Source organism: Strix aluco, chromosome 8, assembly GCF_031877795.1.
Source record: "Strix aluco isolate bStrAlu1 chromosome 8, bStrAlu1.hap1, whole genome shotgun sequence".
Classification (NCBI taxonomy): Eukaryota; Metazoa; Chordata; class Aves; order Strigiformes; family Strigidae; genus Strix; species Strix aluco.
This window is the reverse complement of record NC_133938.1, coordinates 19,062,479-19,084,138: the sequence shown is the minus strand read 5'-3', so window position 1 is coordinate 19,084,138 and position 21,660 is coordinate 19,062,479. Positions and strand designations below refer to the sequence as shown.

General features: G+C 35.3%; 1 protein-coding gene across 3 annotated transcripts in view; it reads right to left on the bottom strand.

Annotated features, from left to right (window-relative positions):
- Nucleotides 1-2,812: 2,812 nt before the first annotated feature.
- BTBD8 (BTB domain containing 8) overlaps nt 2,813-21,660 on the bottom strand; it is a 43,564-nt gene continuing 24,716 nt past the window's right edge. For 2 of the 3 annotated variants that reach the window (XM_074832474.1, XM_074832475.1), the window contains exons 12-18: nt 21,049-21,178; nt 18,431-18,492; nt 16,720-17,356; nt 16,285-16,375; nt 15,588-15,727; nt 12,120-14,474; nt 2,813-10,776 (exon numbers count right to left, since the gene is read on the bottom strand). In XM_074832474.1, the coding sequence (XP_074688575.1) occupies nt 10,307-10,776; nt 12,120-14,474; nt 15,588-15,727; nt 16,285-16,375; nt 16,720-17,356; nt 18,431-18,492; nt 21,049-21,178 (3,885 nt within the window). In that variant the 3' untranslated portion in view covers nt 2,813-10,306. Of the gene's footprint in view, nt 10,941-12,119; nt 14,475-15,587; nt 15,728-16,284; nt 16,376-16,719; nt 17,357-18,430; nt 18,493-21,048; nt 21,179-21,660 lie in introns of all 3 variants that reach the window. The other variant, XM_074832477.1, reaches the window with a different exon arrangement.

The following is a 21,660-nucleotide window of genomic DNA, read 5'->3' as shown; positions in this document are numbered from 1 at the left end:
GTGTTGCCCTGTGGGCACTGGCTGCTGCTGCTGACAACACTGCCGTCTCTAAAGTCTTCCCATAAAAAGTCTTCCAGAATCTTGGTGTTGGCCTGGGAGACTGCTGCCTTACAAGTATAGACTGTGTGACATTTTTAGATTATAAAAAGGACTGAAAGGACAAAAATGTGAAGGACATCAGGCAAAACAAGTGGGTGTTATAAACAATGATGGTAATAAATCTACTTTTGCATAGGAAGAAACCTTGAGAGAATGTTTTTAATGGGCAGTTAATTTGGCAGCTGTTTCTGGGGAAGAATATTGCAAATTATTTTCTATGATACTCTAAACATAGAAGTTACACAGTACAAAAACATGAAAGCAAGAAACAGCACCACTTTCAGTGAAAGAATGTTGGAGATTTTTTCATCATGTAAGAAGAAACTAATTTTACACAGTAAAGAAGAGCTGGAGTGCAGTCATTAAAAGTACTTAAAAAGAACATTGATTTCCACCCCTGCTCTTCACCTAGTGTGCAAATCTAGACTCATGACCATCTACTGAAACCAGTATTTTTATTGAAAATTTGAGATTGTAGTAAAAGTTTTTCCTTTTTAGAGCACTTTAAAATACAAAAGAAGTAATCTCATTTATATATTAAAAATTATACATTTAAATAGCAAATTGTCTAGCTTGCTTGGAAAGAATTAGACATCTTAGTGATTTAAAAATTACTCTTCTTTCTGTTTCAGACAAGAAGTGGATTCGCATCTGATTTCCTACTTCTGTTGCTCAAATACACCCAAGTTACGGTTACCCCTCACTGCAAGAGTATGGAAATGTCATGCAACTTTTAATAGTAAGTCAAATATTTCTAATACTGAAATTTTAAATTTCTGTGGAGTATAAATGTGAAAGTTAGCAAATTAAATGAAAATAACAGATGTATGAGGTACCCCAACTGCAGTGTTCTAGAGAGCTGTGACAGGACCAACACACTGTGAAGCCATTTCCTGTAACACAGTGGAGCCATGTGCTCTGACTGCATACAAAAATGAGGGAGTTAAGAACATCAGGAATTATTTTAAAATGCAATTACAAAATAATAAGGCAGTTTTATGGTGATTGATGATCCCGCTGACATCTGCCAACGTGAAGTTTGAATTCATGCACACTAAGGATGAATTTGTGTTTCAGTACACAAAGTAAAGAGTAGGAACTATTTTGTTGTAGTGGTTATACTTGATTTATAACACTATAGTGTATCTGAATTCATATTTTGGAATATGTCTAATATGTACATGCATTAATTGAATTGCAACAATTCAGATGGAGAAAAAGAATAGGCAGGAATAGAGTGGAATAAAAAGATGATTCACAGTATAAATGTCTTAACAGGTGAGTAGATTTTTTTTTTCCTTCGGTGTAATACTGTTAGAAATGTATGGTACATAAAAGAAAGGATAAATATTACATTTAAAAAAAAATTACAGAGAGATTTAAACACTGGATTTAGGCTCCTGGGATACCAGCAGATGCCTTTTTCCCTGATAGCCATTTATCATACATGAAGTTGGACACTCCCCAACTCAAAATACCCACTTGAGAGGCATCAAAGTACAATGATGGGTAAGTGCAGGACAATGAGAAAAACCAAAACCTTAACGGAAACTGCTTCCTGTCAGTATTTTGACTCCAGTTGTTATATTTTAACTTGTGTAAATTCTGTGTATCTTAGTTTCATTCAGTTGGCAAAAGGTTATACTGGAAACTTCACTGAATATATTTCTACCTGTCATTACATTTGATAATAGTTCACATTTGAAATAAAAATAAGACTCTGAGTTAGAAAGTTCAGAGGGGAACAGACCCCACTGCCTCCTGCGTAAGAGCCACCCAGGCCTAACACTCATCTGGTCCAAGTCTTACGCAATGGGACATGCTGAGCCCCTGGGCTAGGAACTGCTCAAGGAACAATTCTGGTACTAGTTTGTTTTGCAATGCCATTTGAGTCTGAATCTCTCAACATGACTTGGCTTTCTCTTTTTATGAGCCTCATGTCAGAAGGCTAATTAAAAAGATCTTTGACTCAAAGAAAATTTTTCTAGATTGTGTATTCTTCAGAGCATTCTTCTCCCCAGTAGTTTCTCTTTGAAAAAAATGATTTTGAGGGATTCTGTGCTGCCTGATATTATGAGCTAAATTTATTTTACTACTTACAGTTTTCTCTGCTGTGACAGTTTCTAATATTTTGCTAGTCAGCTTTAAATCTCAAAAGCATTCCTTTTCCACATACCTACATGGTGCATTTCACATATAGGTGAAGCTGCAAGAGAGAAAGAATAGCACTGTGGCTGGCACCATATCAAATAACTCCTGGAAGCAGAGCAAAGAACCCCATTTAGGCAGGAATAGAAGGATCTTGGGATTAGAACTCCCATATGATGAAGATAATGGCTTGAGCATTTGGATGAATAACTAATTTATAACAAGGCAAAATCTTTCATCAAATTAGTGTTTCTCTGTGCTCTCCTGGGCCATATCCTGTATGTTCTAAATCAGCACCACTTTTTGATTTTGTAGGGCAGTTACATAGGTATCTTCCTTCTTTCTGTATGAGAACTGATTGTTCATCTTCACACACATCACCTGTCTTGTTCTCTGATGACATGATCCAAGAAAAAGTAGTTTTTTCCTTTTAGAGGAGAAAGAGGAGTGAAGGTCCACTAAATGGATAGAAGAGGAAGGTAACGCCTTTTTTTGCAATTTACAGAGCACAAATAAAAATTGATGGCAGCAGTCCACAAGTTCAATGAATTACAATGACTCAGCGTTCAAGTTATACATAGGGTTTATTATTTTCTGTCATACAGAAATCAACTAAGACTCTTCAGTATGTAGCATGGGGAAGAAAGCTTGTGGGACTATGCAACTGTACAGAGATTCTGGAAACAGAAGACCGTGTTCACAAGGAGTCATTTGGAAATATGCTTACTTAGGCCCCACCTAATTATCTAGGTTTGAAAAGCAAGCAGGTGGAAAACATGCAAGCATTCAGTTTGAGAGCTTAACACCCTCCCTGACCTTCCCAAAGACTGAGTGGTCAAAATATTCTAGGACCATAAAGCCATGGACTACAGGTAGTGACTCAAAATTTTTCTCCAAATGCATCCCATTATACATATATAGGATTAATCTTGATTACTAGAACACGATAATCCAGAAAATAGAGATTGAAGTTTCCTTCTCTACCACAAAGATACAGGAGGACATTCTGTTACAGGTAGGAAGTTTGACTTATAGGTGGGTCTCATGTTCATTCTATGAAGGTAACAAAAAATTTTCACACTACCTACACTGAATCTGTCACGTACATAAGGTTTGTGCTATTTATACGGATCTTAAGCACACTGATATAATTCTACTGACAGGCAGGATGCCATGCCACACTCAAGGTTATAAAAAAAGAAGAACTAAAATTTTGTTAAACACAAGCGTAAGAAAAATCACACAAATGACTAAATAAGGATTGCATAAACAAGGATGCTGTAGATTTAAGTCATTTGGTAAGATCAGTCTCAAAATTGGCTTATACAGTTGTAAAGTTACATGAGCCAAAATTTTTACTCAGGTTACCAGTCTTTCTTTTCACTTAAAAATATCCTGAATTTTATAAATGTGGATCTGATATCACTCACACTAATTTCAGTGGGAGCTGAGAAAAAATCAGTCACTTTTACTTGTGTGCATAAATACAAAATCTGATGAACTACCTGGGTAATTGGGCTCAGTCCAGGTTCACCAGTCACTCTAATTCAGTTAACAGTCACCATCTGTTAATATAAAAAACCTATTTTGATCATCGATGTCCTTGTTAAATATATCTAGTTACTGAGTTATCGTCAACTCCCCCCAAATATTGAAGCTTCAGTTGCTGAAGATCTGATCAGTATTCATATTTTACTGTGCAATAGGCAAAAGATCTTTTGTTGCATGTAATGCAAAAAGTTAGATTTCTCAGGACTTTGATTTCTCTAATGGAACAGTCTTCTGAGCTGGGAACTTCAGCAATAAATCAAGGAGAACAGGGAAGCAACATAATTGAATTCCATTATTAATTATTGCATACTTTAACTGCATCCAGGTGGTTCATCAGGATTAGAACCTCTCTGAGTACCATGTAAAAATGCAAGTATGCACAGTGCCTGCCCCCAGTGCTTGTTTCATTACCCTTTCTGAAAAGTGAATATTAACCTGAAAGCCAATCCGTAAATGTTTAAGTGGATTCACTCCCATGTTTGTAGAACTGTGGCCTAATTGGCTATACAGTATAGATTGCAATGCAAAGTATAAAAGGAAGGTCAAATGCAAGAAATAAACAGTTGTGTGCACACATGCATTGTATAGCTTCTCTACTTATTAGTTACCAAGGTAAAAAAAAAAAATCAAACCCAGTATTTTTCCGCAATTTATATCCACTTTTTATATAAGTCACTTTCCTCTGTTACAGGTTTAGTTTCCTTAAACACACATAGTACTTGTCAATAGGAGGCTTGGTTTTAAATTAGCCAAAAACCAGATTTGAGCTGTAATTTTTTCAAAATTGAACACATTAAAGCTTATTTTTTAAAAACAGCATGTATAGCTTGTGTTCAAGAGATAGAGCTGAAAACCAGTATGAATTTTCTGCAAGAGATGAAGGCTTCTAATTGTATTGGATTTCAAATCCAAAAGCCCATTTCCATGGCATCAGCCACTGTAACAAAGCTGCTACTCCCATTCTATCTTTTGTCCTCAGTTCCTGTGTAGTCCCAGCAAGAATGTCATCTATCAATGTACAGATGTTAAATCACCCCAGTCATGAAATATTAACAGAATGCATACAATTATGACTTTTAAATTGAAGTCTTTCTAGCTGCAATTTGTCACATCTACAATTGTACAATGTTATTAGTAGAGTAAAACTAGAAAACTATGAAATAGATCTATTGGAAAAATAGCATTTCTAGTACATGCATTTAATATAGGTAAGCCCTGAACCTGCTTCAGCTGAGGTCAACAGGAGTTTTCCCTTTGACATTAGTGGAAGCAAAATAATGACTTCTCAAATGCCTTGATTCTGAGCAACAGATGAACAACATAATACCAGTTCTTAATTCCTTCATGCAAAAGTTTAGACTTTCTGGAACAAAGTAGAATGAGCATGCCAGTAATTATTTTCCAGATGGCAATAATACATATTCAGAGTTTTGAAAGAGTCTCCTACAATTGGTACCTAGAACAGATGCATTAATTTTTTTTTTTTTTTTTCATATTCCCTGAAAGAAACTGAGAGAAACAATGCTAGGGGAACAGATCCTATGGACAGTCTTTGTGAGAAACATGGGAAGTTCTCTGGCCCACTAGTTCCTCCAAAATAATAATAAAATTTGCAAACTCAAAAATTCAGTGTAATTTTGAAATAATTTAAAACTAAAAAGTGTGGAATAAGATTATTAAATGTGTACAGTTCAGTCACATACCATCCAGAACTTTAAAGTATTGCAAGCAACCCATATTTCTTGTATTTCATTACTACTCTTCCAACAATATCCAGAGTAGTTTTATTATAATGAGAATAGTTTTCTCTCAAGTAACTATTTCCTGTGAGCATTGTGTTCCTGCCTGCTGACTTTTTACATTTTACATGCTACGGACCTTGACAAGGCCCTAGCAACCTGTTCTAACTTTGAAGTTACCCCTGCTTTTAGCAGGAGGTTGAACTAGAGACCTTTGGAGGTCCCTTCAAGCCTGCGTTTTTCTGTAGTTCTGTGATTTTTCTGCAACTTTTCTGTAATTCTATGATTCCGCAGCAAGTTTTTCTAAGAGAAAAAATGATGAATATATGGAGTGTCCTCTCCACTACCCCTACCACAGAAGCAGATGTTTGTCTTTTCTTATGCTCTTATCTGATCACTTGTGGTAGCAGCCCAGACTGCCTGCTGATCTTATTTCATGCCTACTTATCACTCCTGATCTTCACTTTAGGTCTCAGTCTCAATTCTTTTGCTACACTATATAAACATGGTATAATCTCATGCCTTTAAAAACCAAACCAAAATATATTCTTAACTGGTGTGCTTTTCTAACCGTTGCATCTCTCTTAATGGTTAAGCTTAGTTTCCTTCCTGCAATTGTCATACTCCACCAAACTGGCTTCTGCCTGTCTTTCATTCTGAGGAAGCCAATATCTCATTTTGATCACAGTCCCTAAGAACATGTTCTTAACCAGCCTCAAAAGTGCTATTTTGTACTCATCTGTCTTGTGGGCCATCTTCAATGAAGCCAATGGTGCATTTTTCTTTATATCCTGTCATCATCATCCTCATTTGACTCCTGTAACCATCTTTGTTTATTCCATTTGCTTCCCTAATTGTTTTTTTGAGCAGATCATTTGGAAGAACCTCCACTTTCCTCTAGGGTTCCAAGTGTTTGGGCCTCCATTTCCTTCTCTTTTCCCTTCGCAATATATGTGTTGGTAATTTATTCCACAAATACTATTTTAGCTAGCATCTATATGTGAAAAACCTGCAGAGCTGCTTCTCCAGTCCAGACTAGACTCTAATTTTCCAAGCAAAAAAAGCGATTATGCCTATTGACATCACCTTTTGGAGGTCTAGCCTATTTTAAACTTAATATATCCATACATGTAAAACATCCTTATTTTTGACTTTCATAACATGTCATTCAAGGTAGGCAAAACCAGGGTCATTATAAACTCTGATTTCCGAGTCCTCTCCTCTAAATTTCACTGATATTTCACTGAATTTCTTGCTACTACCTGTAGGATACAGACATCTTTACCCATTCACATAACAATCTCATGTAAGCTGTCAGTATCACCTGTTGACTGCAACACTGTCTTCTCAGGCTTTGACAAAGCAATTTCATTGCTCTTACTCATTCAAAACACTACAGCAAAGGTAAATTCTTAAACATTATTTTGACTATGCCATCTCTTTCTTTAGTTTCTTCAGCGATGCCCTTTCACTGTTTCATCAGATGTACATACCTTGTCTTTACTTTAGGGGTCATTCAGGACCTCTTAATCACTATTCATTTGGAGCCCATGACACTAGCTTTGATTGCTTCTGTATGAAGTTTTCAAAACAAACCTTTGTCCATTCTCTCATATTTTGGAGAAGAGGCCAATACAGTGGCAAAATCACTGTCGGGAGACATGAGCAGGGCTCCAGAGAACTCAAGTGACTGATACTACATGTGCTTAAAGCTTGAACATTCTCCTGAATGAGGAGGGACTGCTAAACAAGGTCAAACAGGAACAAATGGTTGGTCATGAACAGGGCTCATCAGGAATATAGATTCTTACAGCTCCCTCATTATCCAGCCTCCAAATCCCACCCTCTGATTTCCCCTTCTCATAACACATACAAAGAAAAAAATGACAATATTTAAACTGATGGTATGCTGAAACCATTGCTAATCAGCTAGACAAATATTGACAGTTATTTTACTTTTCCATCCATGTTTTTTTTTGTCTTTTGTCTTAACTTGGATTATAACCACTCTGTGGGAAGTCTTTGTTTTTGTTCTGTGTTTGTACAATGTCTAGCCAGTGAGATGCTGGTCTGATTAAGCCTCACAGGCACTCTGGTAACGCAAATTAAAAACAATACCACTTTCTATTCCTGCTACTTCTACAGACACTATCTGGCTGTGGGAAACTGAATTCTATGGCTGCATATGTACCAAGTGAACAATACACCGAATCCTGATCACTGGTCTACAGCAAAACTATTAAAGGAATTGCAACAACATAACTGGGGACTTGAAGAGAGAAGCTAGTTTAATTTTCATAAAACTGGAAAAGTAAATTCAAACTAAAAAATAATTAAAAAACCCCTATACATGATTGTATTTTATACGACAAACATGGAACTTTATACGCCACTTTTCAGTGTTACTTTTTCAATTCAGCAAGAAGTTAAAAATATGGGTAAAGCAAAAAATAGACAAAAGAAACTATCAGTTTGTTACTTTTCCTAATCCTTTATCTTCTTTCGATCATTTAATTTTGTTTAACATGTGAATGCCCACTACCAGAATATCATCAGGATTTTGAAGTTGATTCAACTTTATTGCAAACAACTTTTACTTTAGTGTTTTACACAGAAATTGAGAAAACACCATTCCTCTGCCTTCTCTAAGAGCTTCTCTAGAGTTTCATCTTTTACTATGGCTAATGCTATAGTTCTTTCATTTATCCAAAAGATTATCCGCTATCAATATACCTTGTAAACTTGAAGGTGAAAAATAGGTTTTCTTGATGATTTCCACTTCTATAAGTTCTAACTCCCTCAGTATGGACTGAGGTAAATATAACATATTACATTTAAAACATTTTGAATATCTAAGACTATTTATGCTCCTGAAAGCTAAGAGTAGGGGAAAGATTTTTATTATGATACTGAACATCTTCCTTCCCTGAGTTTAGAGTCCTACTTCTTCACTGACACAAAGAGAAAGGAAGGCTTTCCTTTTTTTTTTTTTCCTGCCTTGATATTAAAGAATGAGATAAAATTCTTCTTCCATTTATTTGGGGGAAAATAAAACATCACTTTTATTTCCGTATCAGAAGTTCAAGAAAGTGGCTTTCTAGATAAATTATTTTGCCTCACAGCTCTTCATTATGTCAAGTCCAAAGACAAGACAAGTCATAACTTCTTTAGTCATATGCTGGGGCAACTTCATATTTTCACAGAACTGAGAGTTTCTGACTACAAACAAAAAGAAACGAAGTTTCTTAAGAAAATTAAGGTGCACTGTTGGAATTGTGCAAAAGCTTGCAAAACTGACCCTGTTATTGGTTACAGCCATCTTAAATTGTGCACTTATCTTAAATAATTTTAACAACAAAAATGTTAGTAGCCTTTTACTGCCATGTGGTACCCACTTCTGAAGGCACTTCTGTTAATGACTAAGAGGAGGTAGAATACTTCCTGATCAGATTTTAAGCTGTGGGAGTGACAAGCCCTGCTATTTCCATAATGCAGATATCTTAGAGGGCCTAATCTTTGCAGGGAAAAAACCTGTATGTTTCAGGAGGAGTTCCTACTTTGTAAGAATTACAAATATTTTCTCACTCCCTCCCCAACAAATCAGAAAAGACAATAAATAGTCCTATCCACACCCAAATTAATAGCCAAAAGCAGCAGCAGAATGAACAGTACCGAGAAGTATATCTTATTTCAGTCTTAATCAGAAGAATGGTTATGTTGACATTTAGTCTCAATATAAAAGCTCCACTAGAGGTATTAGTGAAGATGCAAGAATGCTGTTACCGCTCCAAAAATGTAGCATCTATGAAAACAAACAAAACCAAATTCCTGAGACTCTTGCTATGCCTCAGACAGCATCAGAAGGGTGCAAATGTAAGGAACTGAAGCCTGAAAGTAATTCTAGTCCATGTCAGACTTCTGATACAACACTGACCACAGCTACAGACTGAGATATACTTTTGGAGATATCAGACATACTGTTTTTTAGAACAGGAGCATCATTCTACCAACTCTGAATTCATGCACTATGCCATTAAAAATATTTACTTAAATATGTGCATTTCCAAGAAAGAAACAATGCTCTTCCTATAGCACACACCCTCTGAAATCTTGTATTTAAAGGAAAGACAATGAAAAAAATTTATTGGAAACTTCTAAACAAAACAAGCCAAAAATACAAAAATCAAATCTGAAAGAAACAGAGGAAACAAGCTGCTCATATTAATAAGGCCCAAGGCAGATTCATGTTGAAACGTTTTCTTTGAACATAAGTATATGTTTCCATCATTTAAAGCAGTGTTGGCACACATCACCTTTCGACACAGCCATTCTGAATCTTTATTGTTGTAAAATGAAGTCACCATATAGAGAGGGGGGGGAAAAAAGGAGGGGAATAGCTCTACTAATTGTGCAGTCATCTTTAAATTCTTGCTCAATGAGAACATTAAATGTCAGAAAGGAAGATAAAAGGGAGGGTGGAAACCAAAATTTTTCTTTCATGTAATCTAATTTTTCTAACAATTCTAGAAAATACATGCTCAAAGTTCATTTTTAGAAAAGACATACATTTAAGTCTTGAAAAATTATTGTAATTGTGATTAAATCTAGATTATAAATTAACATATTTACCTCATTATATCAGAAAGATTGCCTCAGTATCAAGAATTGCTCGTTCTTGACTGATCAGTATTTCAGTATTGTTTGGAAACAACTCATCAAAAATAGATTTGGGGAATGGGTTGGAGTTCAGTTGCAAACAGTTGATCACCTTAATGATGGGTTTCCAGTTCAAGAATTGTCCATTCCCCTTGAGGGGATGAACAGTCTTCAGATGAAAAGCTTGCCACTGTAATGCTTGCTGAGGAATCATCAAGTGGAGACATAAGTTCAGTCCACCTACTGAATGTGTCAACTTGTGATGTACCCTGAGGATTTGAACCATCTCGTGCCAGAAACAGTGTCTGATTGATAAGACATTGTGCTAAGTTAAGGTCTTCAGGAACAGAGTTTTTGAAACCTATATTTGAGTCCTGCTCAGATAACAATTGCCTGAGGAGAGTCCAGTCCTGTTCTGCAAACTGCTGATCTTCAAAATCCACATCTAGAACTGCTGTTTCTGAATCCATCCTCTGCTCAATTGCTTCTCCAACATCCATCTCATATATTGGAGAAAGGGTTTTTGAAGGCCGATGCTCATACATGCAGGTTTGTGCCATTGTGTCATAATCATCTATGTCTCCTGAAATAATTCACAATACTGTACAATGTAAAAATTGCAGATGATCCTCCCCTCAGGGCTGTGTAGAGCAATATTTAACTCATTCAAGAAGGACAATCCAACCAGGTTAAAAAAGGGGGTATGGAGGGTTATACAAAATTGACAAAATTTGAGGCATTTATTTCCTATATAAAAAACAAAGTATGATTTATAAATTAAGTTAAAGCAGCAATCACCACTGGTAATTAACAATAACCTCCATAATTAAGTTTCTGATACAGAAAATGACAATGTAAATATACACTTAATGCACATGAAATTTCTCATTTACTACATAAATTAAATTTAGACCAGGAGGTGCATGGAGGGAATTAATAGAGAATAATTACTGAATGGTGACTTAAGCTATGTCAGCTTAGAAGAAAGTTAAACCCAAAATTGTTTATCCACAGGCTTATTTCTACACTGCACATGCAAGGGCAGCTGCAGGCAAGGGCAAGCAAACTTAAAAAAAAATAGTACAACTTGTAATGTCTTCTTATTCTGTGGTCTGGCTGAACATAGATCATCACCAGCATTTCACTACTCCTGAATACACAATAGTTGTAATCAACACTATTGTATATTTTTGATGGGATAAACAGACTGAATTATAGGTATAAAGAAGACAAAACACAAAACTAGACAAGTATTCATCGAGCTACGTGAAACATTAGAACTTTTCTGTGTATAAGCATTAGTTCTAAGTATAATCTCTCTTTTAGGAAATAAGCTTTTACTGGTAAAATGTAGAATTTTAGACATCTCATAAGTTCTAAATCAGAGTTCAAACCTGCTCCCACTGATGTATATGGCAAATATTCAGTTATATTCAGTGGGAGAAGGATCCAAATTTGTGTATAATATATAAATAAATAAATTACAACAATAATGCATATAGCTGTTCAGGTAAACAGTTCAGTGCGCTTTAGTTAAGGTTATTACTGTAGTTATTGCACATCCCATTCAGACATACTATATGTTGTCAAGCAGACAAAACAAATACTAAGATTCCATCAAAAGCTGATGCTGTCAATGTTAGATTGGATCAAAAATAACTCAAATACAGACAACTGCATCCAATCTTTCTTTTAGCATTACATAAAATCTTTTTTCTTGTAGTCAAGTTTCTCATTGAACAGCAGGGTATTGACGGATATTTCAAACAGACAAGCATTCTCTACCCAAGTGAAATACTTAAAAATATTTAAATATAGTTTCAGCCAAAATTACTTCAGTTCAGGATTCAATCCCAGACAAATTGCCAAAGCTTTCCCTATTAATTTGTTTTTGAATGACTGAATGTTTCTATTTCTGTACATTACCTGGAAGTAAATCAGTATTAGCGCATTCAGTAGTTGCTGGTTGACTGTCTCTCACTTGACCTTCCTGAGTCAGTATCTGATTCTTACTGGCTTCTACAGGTTTTGCAGAGCTGCTCTTTTGCACATCAGAATTAGCTTCTCTCTGATGAAGATCCAAATGACATGGTCTTTCTTGAGATTTTACATCACTGTCTAAGTATTTATTGCACTGGTGAAATTCACTAGCCACCTCATTCTTCATATTTACTTTTTGTTTTTCTCCTGAACATGGACTAGCTGCTGAATATACTTCCTCTGAGCACTTTTGTTCAGTCATTGAAGTACCTTGATTCTCCTTCCCTGCAGTTTCACTGCCACGAAGATGTAGGAGAGAACTTTCACTTTTATCTGATTTATTGTCTCTATCCTTATGCTGTTTGCAATCCAGGAATCCCTCTTCAATTTCCAGTGAGTATCTTGAATAAAAAGTCTTTCCATGGTGCTCTTGAGAAACACTGTCAAATACTTCTGAAGGAGTAAGAGAATCTATTGAATGGTGACGTGAAGTATGAGTTTCCACTCTATCATCAGATCCCAATTCTTCGCATTCATCTACTGAAAGTAAAACAGATCGTTTGAAATTTTTAGTTTTAGAAAACTCTTGACTTGCAGTATCATTTTCTGTTGCATCTTCAAAAGCTAAATTATCAATTCCTTGGAACTGCTGAGTAGGAACATTTGATGGAGGAAAGTTTTCCGCAACATTCTCTGCTTCAGATCTGTCATCTTCTGTTTCATCAGCAGAAGAAGAAACTTGGTCTGCTTCCTGAGTAAACTGTGCATTACCAAAAGCAGAACTTTTGCTTTCTCTGCTATTGGTCCTTGCACTTTCTTGATGGGACCAAATTTCAGGTCTTTTTCTTGGTATTTCATCATCACTCGTTGAATTAACACGGAAGAGATCAGAACCCTCTTTTTTCATTTTCACTTCTATTCTTAGGCTGCTGTCATAAATTTTTAATTCCTCAGGTGTACTTGTGTCACTGCTGCTTCTTCCAAGAAAATCGTGGCATAACATAGTGCTGCATTTAGAAATACCTCTTTCATTGGATCCTTCATCATCCTGAGAGCCTCCAGCATCATAATCTTCTGATCTTGGTTTTATATCATCAGAGGATGTGGTTGCACTGCCAGTATCTGATTCGGGACTCTCTTTTGGATCTAGTGCACCAGTACTCCAGCGGTCCACAAAGGGAATTTCTGCATTTTCATGGTTTTCTGGCATTTCTGTAGGATCTATAGGCTCTGTGTAACTGGGTGAACATTTTTCTGTTATTTGTTCTGTGGAACATTCTGAAACATCATCTAAATCTGCTGTAACTGATTTGTATTCAGTCAAGGCTGATGTATCACACAGCAGATCAGCTGTAAGAAATCCCTCCATATGAATCTGAGGAGATGATGTCTCATCCTCTTTATTGGTTATCGTTCTGGAAAAGCTTAGTAAAGCATTTTCATCATAGTTAAGACCTGTTTCAGAGTTTAATTTATCACTTTGTTCAGTACAGACTTTTGTTGCTTTTGAATGTTTCACCACCTCTCCTGAAGCAGCAGCCTTCTGATTGGTTTCCTTGGAAAAGTCTGAGTATCCATCACTGGAAGACTGCGCATAACAGTGAAATTCAGCTGTATTATCATTTTTTTCTGTATCTTCAATCTGTTTAATTCCAGTCTGATCTCCACAGATTTCTCTTACTTCCGTTTCATTTTGCAGTGAAACGTGCAGTTTAGAAATAGTTTCTTCTGTAATGAGAGGAGAAGATTCAGATTGTATTTTGTATTCCACATTTTCAGAAGGATCTGATAATTTTTGTTTATTGGGTTGACAGGATGCCAGCAGTTTATCTTCACTGCTACTTTCCATCACAGATTTTAAAGATTCACTTTGCTTTGCAGAATAGCATTCGTTATTGTCATGAAGCTGACCTGCCACAGCATCAGCCATGTTTTTTTCAAGTCTGTGTCCTGAACTTCTGTGCTCAGAGGTTTGCATATTCTTCTGGACAACAGGAGATTCACTCCTTGAATGTTTTTGGGCAGAGGTTTGAGATTTTAATACAGATTGCCCTGCTGTTTTTGGTTTTGGGTCTTTATTATTCATAGTATCGGCATGCTTTGGTGGAGCCAGAGTTTTAGATGTTGTTTTTGCAGTGGCTTTTGCTACAGGTGTTTGTGACTGCTTAACACTCTTCTTCTTGGCTGAAGGATGTTTTTCTGGGAGTGTTGTCTGAACCAGATGTTGTAACACATTTTTTTCTTCGTTACGTTTTGGAGACATTCCTGATTTCAGTGAATTTGGTGATTCCCCCTGAGGTCCTAACAAACAGTAAAAAAAGAGACTATAAAGATTGTATATGCCAGTCAAAGTATATTCACCAAATTTATGTTAGTGTTTGTTTAAGTTGAGAAGCAAGTTATTCAACTTCTTATGTAACTAAGGCATTTAAGGCTTGTGAAAGAATTAAGAATTGAGAACTTAAACAGTAGACAAAAATGCCATCTTGCATTTACATGCCATCTTTAAAACTGAAGCACTTCATAGACTATACGTAAAGGAATTATTTCAACCTCTAACTAAAATAGTCATCACTGGGGTAGAAAGCAGCAGCTATCCAACAGAGCATAGAAACACTGCACAGCAGCTTAGCACAAAAAGTGATGAGTACTGTATTCAATTTATATTGTAGAGGAAATGAGAGTAAGCAGAAAATAATTATATTACTTATAATGTGATTAGAATACCAGAATTAATGTCCCTGCTCAGTCAGAATATACTGCGAGGTCTTTAATGACCACAAATTGACAGGACCTGTGTTTTCTACATCATAATGCATTTAAGATAATATAACTTGAGTTTTCTTTCCCCCACCAGTAAGTGCCAAGTCCAAACAGGATTAAAAAGAGCTCCATCCTTAACACTTTGTTTCTCTGTAAAGTAGGGTTTCCTCTCTGTGGTCTACAATGTAATTTCCCACACTTGCTATAAAAAGCTATTGAAATCAAGTATTGGTTTTTGTGGGGTAGGGCAGTACCAGTGGTGCTGCTGCTAAGGGGGATCACCAAAAAAGGGAGGCATAAACTAACAGTTCTTAAAGGAGTTTGCAGTCCAGATCTTTGATATTATAAATGCTTGACCTACAGAATTTCTATTGAACTCTGTCATGGTTCCAAGTGCAGAAGTGCAGGGGATCAAAAAATAACAGACTCTGCAAAGCAGATTAAATAAGCAGAAGAAAACAACAACTGGCAGTGAAGACCATCCTTTAAACATTTTGAAGTTGACACACATTCATTTGCATTTTACAGTTTAGGATTATCACCAAAAATATAGAAAATAAACAGAATTTTTCAGAGGATTTTGTCAAATGCTTGTGCTAAAAAAAAAATAAAAATAATGGCAGACTGTTTCATTGCTGTAGGAAACTTTACCTTGGTTCTTGGGAGAACTGGCAGATGTGTTTTGACCCTTTTGCTGTGCTGCAGAATTGCTACTCACATTCCCTTTTTTCTTTAGAACAGCTTGTGTAGTTTGTTCATTACACCCTTTTCCAGTTGATTTTTTTGTCAGACTGCAAAGAAATTATTATAGCCATTATTTCCAAGCTTAAGATCTAGCAGTGTTTAATTATGTTTAAACAAGCAATAGATGAGCTTTAATATGCACATATATATAAGCATTGAAAATGCAACCTAAAAGGTATACTTTTTGAAAATAAAACTTGTACGTGTGTATATATATACACACACATATATAAATGATCCATTTCACAATTTCACAGTGCTTCAGCTTAATCCAGTTTAATTTAAGATATCCCAGAAGTGGTAAATTTACACCTTGTGTAGTCATTAACTGTTCCATTATGCAGAATTCTGAATGACCTATAATAATTTTAAAATGATTAGCATGAAACAATCCAACACAGAAGCCAAACCAATTTTATATTTACAGCAATGTTTCCAGTAGCTAACTCAAATTGTTTTGCTAATAATGAGCAATAGACAACCATTCTCAGATTAAAAAGAACATGTTAACGGTAAATTTAATAGTTCATCTGAAACTTTTTTTCACAAAAATACACACACATATATATATATATGTAAAGCAGCATATTGATTTGTAACATACCTGCTTGTTGTGACATTAGCCTCAAGCTCAGTCTTTTTTTTTTTGTTGGTGACTCCATTTGATGTCTTCACAGATGACTTTGTTTTCACTACTGTAAAGTAAATTAAAAGTTAATTATATGGGGAAATGCATTGCATCTGAGTACCAAAAAAATTCTAATATATGAAGATCAGCTGTTGAAAACAGCATAGATGCTAAACTTGTAAAACTTTTACTATTTTATGTGGCTATTAGTAGATCATAATATAAGCCAGTTAATAGAGGAGAAATTTAGTATTTTTATCTCAAGTCAATATTCATTTACAGGGGAAGAAGGTGCCTCTTATCAATCTATAGTAGATTTTTTTAAAGCCTCCCAGGCTGTTTTTTCAGTCTATGACCAGCCTGGGACAAATCAGAAGGGGACTTTTAAAAAGAAAAATGTTAAAAAATTACCAGTCTGTTTTTTCCCTTCTTCTACCAATTTATCCTCTTTGGGTTCCTCTGTCTGTTCACTGGCAGTCTGGATATCTGTGTTTGAGTTTGCTGGCTTGCTGGAAGTTCCTGCCACAGTCACTAAGGAGGGAGATTCCTTCCCTGTGGTTTTTTTCAAAGGTTTTGTTTTGATCTGCACACTTGAGGTTACTGTCAGCACTTTAGGTCTGGCACCTGCAATTTTTCCTTCATGGTTCTTTAGTCCTTTGCCACTTCCTGAATTTTTTTGTCCACTTGTAGATGATGTCTTTTCTGTATCTTGCTTGGTAAGCATGCTTTCAGCCTTCACATTTCCATTATTTTCTGTTTTTGTCTTTATAACAGCTCTAGCCTTCGGTGAAGCAGCTTTTTCCCCAGGTTTGGAATCCTTAGTAATCTTGGAACCTAGTTTTTTGCCATCTTTCCCCTTTACATCCTCATGCTTTGAAGCCTTATTAGCACTGTTTCTATTGGTGCTGGATGTATGTCCAGATGCTCCTAATCCATCAGATTTCATTTTATCCTGATTAGTGGAAGAATCTCCCCAGCAATCTTTCTTGCTGTGTTCTGTCCAGGAAGTATTCCTTATACCAACAGATTCAGTAATAGATTTGTTTAGCTAGGAAAAGAAACATCAGGAAAAAAAAAAAACAGAAGACATTTATAACACCAAACTAGCCATAATCCTTCATTTCTGAGACACAGCTACTTTTTAAGTAGTACATGAATCTAAAGCCAAAAGATTCAGCATAGAAATACATTTTTTAAAAATTCTATTTTAGCTCAGATCGCTGGCTTTCAAAGATATAAAAGTACCAGAAATAACTGGAGTGCCTAGTAAATCTCATGTGAAATACTGCTCTATATAGAGGATATAGAGATATCTAAGCAGAGTTTCACTTTTACTTTGGACAAATTACTCTGTAATATTTATTTATATTATTAGTGTCTGCTGAAGTAAGAAAACTTTTTTTGAGTTACATGTGCATATTTTCCCAAGATAAATAAAGACTATGAATTATTACAAACATAAACCCAAAAATGAATTTATAATACATGTGATGTTTTTGACCATTACCAACAGTATATCCACCAGATAAGTGACAATATTCATTTCCTCTCTCAGGTAAAGATATATACTGAAACATGGAGAAATAAGTGCATGAAATGGAATCTTTGTGATGCCAGTGTCATTGCAATGTATCCAAGACTGTCAAATCATGTGAAACCTGTACTGGTTGTCTAGCAAATAGTAATGTAGTTTTGAGTGTGAGTCTGAATAGAAGAGTTGTTGAGGGCACTAAAATATTTTTTCAGGGCAGGGAGTGTAACAGACTCAGTGCTCTGGTGGCTTGTGATAATAGCAGATATTCATTAGCTCAGTAGCAAACCATTTGCTCTGGGAAACAAATCAGTTTCATTACGTAGCAACAGGGGAATGTGTGATTCTGAACACAAATTCCTGTCTTTTATTTGAGCTTATCTGTTTGAAAATGTAGCAGAGCATAGGCTGGGTCCTAAGATGTTTCCAGTAGTGGCCATTACTGATTCTGCATAAATAACGGTTCACAAAAAATACAAATTTTTCAAAAGCAAGTTCCATTAAATAATATGACAAATTAATATTAAATTTAAATCACATGATGAAAATAGTTTAGTTCTGGTATTTTTAATGTTTGGATATAATGTTTACCTGAGAACTAGTGAATACAGGTTTTTTGCCAAGTCTTCGGTCATCACCCTTGTCAAATGCAGCTGTAAAAGTAACAAGCAGTTTCTTTACTATTTAGCAGGAAAGAAGGTAGACAGAAAACAATCCAGCCTACTAATTAACATATCTGAAATCAGAAAGCAGTTCTTCAGGTCCTGTAATTATTCTAGGAAGTCTAACTTTGGTGACATAGCAAATATTAAGTGGAAATACATGGTTTTATGTTCAGAATAAAAAATGTGGTATCTGTAATGAGATCACATGGCCATAAGCAAGTTGTTTAACTCTTCATTTCCCCATTTCCATGGTAAGACACAGTTTATACAAGCTTAGTTTACTTAAAGCTTGCAGTGCACTGAGACCTTTGAAAGTGTACACAATTTACAAAAAGAAAGACACCTTCCAATTTAGAGTACTAATGACTTTTAAGTGATGTACTGTAATTTCTAGAATATTTATACCCTTTAAAGAAGAGATTAAGTAAATTGTACTAGTTTTCAAAAGTGGTAAAGCCAAAATATTGAAGTGCACACAGTAAGATCATAGTGCCTCTTTAGATAGCATGCAGCGTAATGTCATGAGAGTTATCCCTGTGATTGTCATGTGGAATTTTCAGGCAGTGAATGCCTTTTTTTTTCCTTCTGACTGGTTTGCTCTGGGAGGGAAGCATTTTTCAATAAAGCCTTTAAATCAATTGTGCTTGTAGAATACAAAAAGGATATTTATAGACACTGTACAGACCCAGAATCGATAAGGTTTTGGTTTTGTTTGTATTAACAAAGCTGAAAAAAGATTTTACAAAAAATGTTTTAAAAAATTTAACCATTCAGTGGCTCATGTTCTGACATACTATTTATACATGGATACATTTTTTGTATGTATAACACAAAAATTCTGCTGAATTCTTATTGAAGATGCTAAAAAGTAATTTTTATATAGGTCTGTAAAAATGACACAAAAGGTATGCTGAAAATGGCACCCCAGGGATCTAATCCTTTTTCTAGCAATGACTCTGCACATTAATACATACCAATATATTAAGACAAAATCCATATAAACTTGTGCCTAAGAAAACACAAGACATGTTGTGAATAAAAAAACCCTACAATATCATCTGTCTTCTTTTGGCATTTTTCCTTTTCTATTATAGCCTGCTAATTCTATATAGGTTAAATCTCTAGAAGATAAATGACCACCAGAAATCTTTAAGATGAAAGTTGATTTAAGTTATCCTAGACATATTACACCTGAAGATTAAAATTTGTCTACCAGTATTGTGTGATTGCTTTGCCTGTTATTGAAAACAGATAATTTATGCAAACATTTCAGCTTGTCTGTTTACATATAAAATGTATGCTAGCTCTGAGTTATAATTTAATCTACAAGAAATCAAAACAATTTCTGGCAAGATGGAGTTTGGACAACTAAGGCACACCTCGGTTTAAAATATTGTTTTGTATTGAAAGCACTAGTGCAAAGCAGCCTAAACATTATTTACAATAAGGACACGATTATCCTAAAAATAAACCACCCCAAAACAAAAAAACCTCCACCCTTGTTTCTAAAGCCAACTACTCACCTTCTGAAGGATTTTATAATCCAGAAAGAAATCATAAACCTGTTTTATACGGTAGCAGTGAGATGTTATTTGACTACATCCTTAAATCATGCTTAGAAAGACTGTCACTGCATCCTTCTTTCAGCATGTAATTGTAGAATAAAATTTTCATCTACCTATAGCCATAAACAACTTCATAACTATCATATCCTAGCTACTAATGTCTTTAACAAAAAGGACATAAAGATGTTTGTTTCTCCTTTGATCAAAAGTGATTTGATTTTAGAGGAGTCTTCAACACATTCTTTTCTTTTATAACACTGTACTGTCAAAGCTAATATTCAACCATAACCCGAACTCCGTCATCAGTTCTGCATCCTCAGAATACTTGTGTACTTCAAAACAAAGAAACGTTCAGAACAAAAACTCCTTTTTGTTGGAAGTGCTGTCTGTTAAAATTTTGAGAGAACACCATGCAGCTCCTTAGGGGCTCTCTGCAGTAGCATACACAATATCACAATACCAATCAACTGTGAAGTCAAGCTATCTGCATTTACTCACGGTGCACGAGATAAGCATTATGCAAGAGACAAGCAATATTTATACGTTATGGAGAAAAAGATAAAGGATAGAAACTGAATTCATAGAATGGATAATCTGCTTTGTGCCAATTTAATTCATCCACAGTGCTTATCTCCTTAAAAATGACAGAGATGAGGTTTTTAAAATCCTACTGCAGTATTTTCAATAATTTAGAGTAGCTGTAAATAAGCACAGAATCAATCTACATGGTTTTGGTTCCTATTATATACAGTCCTAAAAAACAAAAGCAGGGGAGACTTTTCACAGAACATGACTTACTGATTTCCATGTTTGAAACTAGCTAAGCATTCTGTCATGCTTCTATTCTGAAATACCACTTCAAAAACCTAAAGCATTACAAATTTTGCTTTAATTTCTATCTGGCTCCACCATACCACCTACAGTTTATCTACTAAACAGATTGCTAAAAAATTCTAACGCCATTTGATGCTAGACATACCTGCTTGTATTTTATGTTGATGGTCTGGCCTCATCAGCTTCCAGCCTTCTGTGTGACGAACAGCATAAAAAGACTGAACCAGGAAGACCCAGAGCTTATCACGCAGAGCCTGGATCTTGCACGTAAAACCCTGTGTTCAAGTAACAAATCAGCAGCTGGCGAGGGGCATATTGTCATAGCAACCAGTCATTATTCCTTTCAGAATCTACTTACTCCCTAAGCTAGATCAATGATGTCATCACTTATATTTTATAATGGTCTGGTAGATGGAGATGCTGTTTTTGAAGGATTATTGCCCACCACAGTAATTTTTACAATACTTTAAACCAAGGCATACTACAGCACTAGAAAACACATTGCTTTTTTTTTTTCCTTTTTTTTTTTTTTTTTTTTTTTTTTGAAGAACCCCATAATAGCTCTTTACTGTCAGCTGTGTCACAACAAGGTCAAATACTCTAGGGAAAAATAATGTATCTGATTAAATTTTCATTGCTTTTACCAAGAAGATCTACGATAGCACCAGATTGCAGTAATTCATTTTGCATTTTTCATTCTTTGCTTGTAGCATAATTCTGGATTTTAATCAGTATGTCATACTATTCATGAATTATC